Here is a 6139-nt window from a genome sequence, read left to right as displayed (position 1 = left end):
CCCCGCCCCCCCCCCCCCCCCCCCCCCCCCCGTGGAACACAGCTCAGGAAAAGCCTGCTTCTTGAAGGTTCTGGTCTCCCGCTGTATTCCCCGCGCCCTCAGCTTTCTCTGGCTGGGGGCTTTCAGATCAGCTGTCCCTGTTGCAAGAGTGGGGGACATGCGGACAGGCTCTCCCTCTCCCTGTTCTCTCTCCTTTGACAAGGGAAGGCGGAGAGACCGCTTTTGTAGGCAACAGAGCAAAGAACCCGGTGCCTGTTGGCAGCAGCAGCACGGGGTGGGGGGGGGCTGGACAGGGGTGGAATGGAGGAAGGGTGCTCAGAGGCCTTGTGCCCCCGCAGGAACCCGTCCGGGAGGGCGCCCCTCCGAACTGGAGGAAGAAGGAGAAGCTACCCCAGGTTTCCAAGTCCTGGCACAACTACATGTGCAACGTGAGGAGCGAGTCCCCCGAAACAGCCCCAGGCCCTCCCCAGCAGCTAGTCCCCTGCCCTGAGTAGAGGGGAAGGGACAGGGAGGCTTGGCAGGTGGGCAGCTTGGGGATGCTGCGGAGGGAGCCGGGGCCCTGACCAGCTCCCTGGGTCCTCAGGAGGTGATTCAGGACTTCCAGGCCTCTGTGCTGCAGGTCTCAGACTCTCCCTATGACGAGCAGTAAGTGGCACCCCCTGGCCCAGGGGTGGGCAAGAGGGCAGGTCTGGGACTCTGGGGGTGTCCCTGGTCCTCTGTGAGTACCCCCTGGCAGAGTCTCTCTGTTTCCTGGGCAGGGTGGCTGCACAGATGCCCACAGTGCACTATGAGATGCCCAACGGCTACAACACAGACTACGGTGCCGAGAGGCTCCGCATTCCAGAGGGCCTGTTTGATCCCTCCAATGTCAAGGTTGGCCCCCTGGGGGAGGTATTGGTTCAGGGCTGGTTGGATTCCCCAGAGGCCTGCGTGTTGTTGCGGGGGCAGTGCTCCCAGAAGGGGGGGGGGGGCGGGCGGTGCTGGGAAGGATCCCTGGGGTCTGGGGAGAGAGGGCAGAGGGCCCCAAACCCCAGGTCACCTTTCTTGGCAGGGCCTGTCGGGGAACACCATGCTGGGTGTGGGCCACGTGGTGACCACCAGCATCGGCATGTGTGACATCGACATCCGCCCGGTGAGGCCCGAGACTGTGTCTGGGCAGAGGGGCCCGGGGGGGTGGGGGCCGGTGGGGGCCGCGGGGAGACTGGCAGGGGCTGGGCCCTGAAGGCGCGCTCCTCCCTGCTCCCAGGGCCTGTACGGCAGTGTCATTGTCACTGGTGGGAACACGCTGCTCCAGGGCTTCACGGACAGGCTCAATCGCGAGCTTTCCCAGAAGACCCCGCCGGTAGGGGCCCACCCCGACCAGGGTCCTGGCTTAGCTCTTCAGGACGCCGCCCTTCCTCCTTCCCCAATAGCAAGGCTTCTGGCCACCAGAGCAGACCCCTCCCCCTGTGGCTTCCCAGACTTCCCCACTTCCAGCCCTGTCCCTTCCCGGAACCCAGGTGTCTGCTTCCCCCAGCCCCTCTTTCCCCCCAGAGCATGCGGCTGAAACTCATCGCCAGCAACAGCACCATGGAGCGCAAGTTCAGTCCCTGGATCGGGGGCTCCATTTTGGCCTCACTGGTGAGAGGGAAGGGGCCCTGGCTATGGGAAAGGGACAGACCCACACAGCTCCATCCCCTTGCCTCTTTATTCATTCATTCAACAAATTTTTATTTATTTAAAGATTTTGTTTATTTGACAGACAGAGATCACAAGTAAGCAGAGAGGCAGGCAGAGAGAGAGAGGGGGAAGCAGGTTCCCTACTGAGCAGAGAGCCCAACGCGGGGCTCCATCCCAGGACCCTGGGATCAGGGACTGAGCTGAAGGCAGAGGCTTTAACCCACTGAGCCACCCAGGCGCCCCTTACTCTTATTTTTGAGAAAGAGTAGTTAGTGCTCCCAGAAGGGTGACTCTGCCATCAGGACAAATCAGGGAGGACAGGAAGCTGGAGAGACTGGTGGGGGTTGAGACTGTGGCTGAGGCTCCCACTGTGCTAAGCAGAGGAGAGACACTGAAGATTTGGGGCGAGGAGGAAGTGTGACAGTCCCAGTCGTGTTTGGGAAGACTACGTCAGGCATGAGTCTTTGGAGATCAGGGTGTGAGCTGGACACGGGGGGACCTTGCGAGGAGGCTCCTTCCATTGGTCCGGAGTCACAGAGTGAGTAGCAGTGAGGACAGGGTGCTGGGTAAGAGGCAGATAGAAGGGGAGACAGGCAGGCTGGTTCTGGGGCAGTAGGTGGGGAGTTCTGTATGGGCCTGCTGTTGGGCAAAGGCAAGACGCTGAGTGGGGAGCTGGAGATGAAAACATCATCTCACGGTGTCTGTCCCACTGAGGGGACAGTGGGGCCATGACATAGCAGGAAGGATAACGCCTAGAGAGAGGGGCAGCCCCTAGGGAGACAGACAAGTGTCAGAAATACAGGAAGCTGGGGCGGGTGCCTGGGTGGCTCAGTGGGTTAAGCCTCTGCCTTCCGCTCAGGTCATGGTCTCAGGGTCCTGGGATCGAGCCCCACATTGGGCTCTCTGCTCAGCAGAGATAATATATATATATAAATAATAAAATCTTTAAAAAAAAAAAAGAAATACAGGAAGCTGATAGTGCAAAGTCAGCTGGGGACCGGGAACCTATCAGCCATACAGTTCCTGTGGCCCCACCTGCGTGCCCGACCTAGGCCCCTGCTCCAGGGGCAGGCCCTTAGACAAAGTGTGGGGGTGTTCCTTCAAGGGAGGACCTGATCTAGTTCAAGGGTCACGAAGGGCCTCCTAAGGAACATTCAGACTGAGATGGAAGACTAAAGAACTTTTGAGGCAAAGAGGGAGAGATGGTGCCTGGGCTACGGAAAGAGGCAGGCAAGACCTAGGCGATGGGCAGACGCGGTCGGACCGGAGGTCAGTAAGCTCACCGGGGCAGCCGAGTGGAGAGCAGCTTGAACAGGGCTGCTGTGGGCTCCACTGTGACGGGGTCTTGACAGAGCAGTGCGTATCAGGCTGTGGAACCTGAAGCCCATCACAAGTCCAATGGACGGGATGTGGGCAGCATTTGGATCCAAGAAGACAGAGGGAAGGAGCCCAGGAGGACACCCAGGGTGCTAGCTCCTGGCAGCTGTGTCCAACAGGAATGTAATGCGAGTCACACATCCAACTTTAAATTTTCTAGTAGCCGTATTTTAAAAGAGCCCCAAGAATCAGGAGAAATTAAGCTTAAAGAATATACTTTATTTGGGACGCCTGCCTGGCTCAATTGGTAGAAATGCGACTCTTCTTCTAGGGCTTGTGAGTTCGAGTCCCATATTGGGTGTAGAGATTACTTAAAAATGGAGTCAGCCAGATGTCCCTCCTTTAAAAAAAAAAAAAATCTTTAACAAAATGTACCTTATTTATATCCAAAATGTTATCATTTCAATATGTGATCAATATAAAAATGAGATTTAAAAAAATATTTTATTTATTTGACAGAGATCACAAGTAGGCAGAGAGGCAGGCAGAGAGAGAAGAGGAAGCAGGGTCCCCACTGAGCAGAAAGCCCAATGTGGGGCTTGATCCCAGAACCCTGAGATCATGATCTAAGCCGAAGGCAGAGGCTTTAACTCACTGAACCACCCGGGCATCCCTAAAAATGAGATTTTTTTACATTCTCTTTCCTGGATTTAGTCTTCAGTATCCGTTGTGTATTTTATAACTGTAGAACAATCTCAATTCCGACTAGCCACCTTTCAGGTGCTCCGTCACCACTATATTGGCCAGCGCTAGTGTAGGAGGTGAGAGAGACCACCGGAGCAGGTCTGGGTCAGGCCTGGGGGAGCTCAGTGGTGCACATGCTGAGTTTGCAGTCCTGAGGGACTCAGAGGGAAGTGCCCAAAAGACAGCTGAGTATTTGGGTCTAGTATTCCGGTTCAGCAAGGGGAGGTTGAGGGAGGGGTGGAGTTTTAGTGCCTGAGCAGAAGTCCTAGGAGTGGATGAGCAGGTTCAGGACTCTGAGCCCAGGAGAGAAAAAGGGACAGTACCAGGGACCCAGGCACCAGCTTTCAGGAAGAGATGAAGCAACCATCAAAGAAGGGACAGTCCGAGATGCCCAGCACAAGAGACCCTCAAGGGGGAAGGTTCAACGTGGGGGGTGGCATGTAGAATCAAGACAACTCCAGTGAGGGCAGAGCAAAGATTCTTCTTGGGAATGTGGGGGACTGGACAAGTTTGTAAGGCCTGATGGAGTGACCGGTACAGGAGGAACTGGGGGGCGGGGAGGCTGGTTGGCCTGAGGCTGTAAGCTCCACTACCCAGCTCTAGCCCAGCGCAGGGCCCAGGGCAGACAGACGTGCAATAAATACTTGTTGAATGAATGAACGAACGTCTTGACTGAACAACGTGAGCGGGGGTACTCACCCTCTGAATTGGAAGGAGGGCTGGGAGGCTTGGGGAGGTCCCTGAGGGTGGAAAGGCCGGGGTCCGGGGTCCGAGGGCAGGAGAAGGGTTTCCAAGGGGCTGGGCCTGCACGGGTGGAAAGTGGGAGGGCGCGACCCCCCCACACCCCCTTTCCTCCAGGGACGTCCTGATGGCCTCTGTCGCCCCCCGCCCTCTCCCCTCCCAGGGCACTTTCCAGCAGATGTGGATCTCCAAGCAGGAATATGAGGAGGGAGGGAAGCAGTGCGTGGAGCGGAAGTGCCCCTGAGGGCGCCCCCTCAACACCCACACGTCCGCCCGCCGCCCGCCGCCCGCCGAGGTGGGGTAGGGGACGCCAAAGGCGGGGAGAGGGTTTCCCGGCTCGGCCTCCGCCGGCGCAGATCAAAACCCCCACCCGCCCATGCCCTCGTCTCTACCCCTCCCTTCTCGTCCGCTTAGATTGTGATGTTTCTGGGTTGAAAGGAGTAAAAATGTTTTAAGAAAACAAAGTTTGGCCTCCTTGGGCCGGGGGTGGGGTGGCGGGAGGGGGGACAGGGGGGCTGGGGGGAGGCGAGGAGAGGGCTACACCAAGTCCCTCGGTGATCCCGCGGTGGACGCCGGGGCAAAGTCTGCGGGCCGGGGCAGAGCCCCGGGAGCCACCGGAGCCTGGAAGCCTCAAGTTTCAAAGGGACCGCGACCCAGGGAGGATCACGCAGCGAGGATCCGGCAGAAGCCCGCGAGAACGGGTCGGAGCTAGGAGCGGGGTTGGGGCGGGAACAGGGTGCCGGAGACCCGACCCTGAGGCAGGGGTGGGCGGAGCCGGGGGCCAGTCCCGGGGCTGGGTTTGGGCGGGGCCTGAGGCTGGGGCTGCGGTGGGCGGGACCTCAGGTGGGAGGCGGTGCCTAAGCCTCCCCGGACCTGCGCTCAGGCAGCGCGGTGTCTTCCTTCGGGTCTTGGTGGCCAAGAATGCGGCAGGGACTGGGGCACTAGTGCGCCCCAGCAGCTCTGAGTTTCTCTCCTAATTTGGGTAGGAGCTGAGGTTTCCCAAGGGAGACCCCGACACGGGGCCCCTGAGCCCTTCTATTCCAGAGCTACTTTTCTGGGGGTCCTCGCTAGGGCTTGGGGACCAGCACCCATGTGTGAAATTCTGGGTAAAACTTAGCAGTTCGTGCCTGTGATGTGTTTCTGGGGTGCCCAGACCCAAAAGAGGTAGAAATCAAGTCCTTCTGTCACCAAAGAGAGAGGTGCCCAGAGAAGGCCGTGAGTTGTTGAAGGTCATCCAGTTGTGCTCAGGTCTTGACCAGGACTTTCCACCAATGCCTGGTGGGCTTCGACCCGCAGATCCTGGAGAACCCCGACTTGGAGCGCTCACTTGTCTCGCTTAACCTTATGCTCCCACCCATGCCCCTCCCTCCGCAGAAGTTAATGGCTTGAGACCCACTTTTCAGCCTGATTTTAATGAGACAGTCATCTGCAGGGCCAGACCAACCCCCAGGTCACACCACTGTGACCAATTCAGTTTAGGATTGCTTGGGGGCAGATGTTGGGAGCGGGGAACTCATGTGTTACAAGGCCCGGCTGGCTGTGTGCCGGATGACTTGAGGGGGAGCGAGGTTTTCATGGCGGGGGGGGGGGGGGGGGCTTAGGAAGGGGTCCCCAAGGACAGTGGGAGGGGTGGAAGCAGGAGCCGGCATCCTTATCTTTTTGCACTCCCCCGCCATCA

At 58.5% G+C, this 6139-nt stretch overlaps 1 protein-coding gene across 4 annotated transcripts in view; it reads left to right on the top strand.

Moving 5' to 3' along the window:
* The window catches only part of ACTL6B (actin like 6B), a 21838-nt gene extending 16913 nt beyond the window's left edge, over nucleotides 1–4925 (top strand). For 3 of the 4 annotated variants that reach the window (XM_059414570.1, XM_059414569.1, XM_059414568.1), the window contains 7 exons: nucleotides 339–428; nucleotides 584–645; nucleotides 759–873; nucleotides 1052–1132; nucleotides 1247–1342; nucleotides 1534–1620; nucleotides 4625–4925. In XM_059414570.1, the coding sequence (XP_059270553.1) occupies nucleotides 339–428; nucleotides 584–645; nucleotides 759–873; nucleotides 1052–1132; nucleotides 1247–1342; nucleotides 1534–1620; nucleotides 4625–4705 (612 nt within the window). In that variant the 3' untranslated portion in view covers nucleotides 4706–4925. Of the gene's footprint in view, nucleotides 1–338; nucleotides 429–583; nucleotides 646–758; nucleotides 874–1051; nucleotides 1133–1246; nucleotides 1343–1516; nucleotides 1621–4624 lie in introns of all 4 variants that reach the window. The other variant, XR_009406939.1, reaches the window with a different exon arrangement.
* Nucleotides 4926–6139: the final 1214 nt, after the last annotated feature.

This window comes from Mustela nigripes, chromosome 11 (genome assembly GCF_022355385.1).
Source record: "Mustela nigripes isolate SB6536 chromosome 11, MUSNIG.SB6536, whole genome shotgun sequence".
Taxonomy (NCBI): Eukaryota; Metazoa; Chordata; class Mammalia; order Carnivora; family Mustelidae; genus Mustela; species Mustela nigripes.
This window is presented reverse-complemented; position numbering and strand designations above follow the sequence as displayed.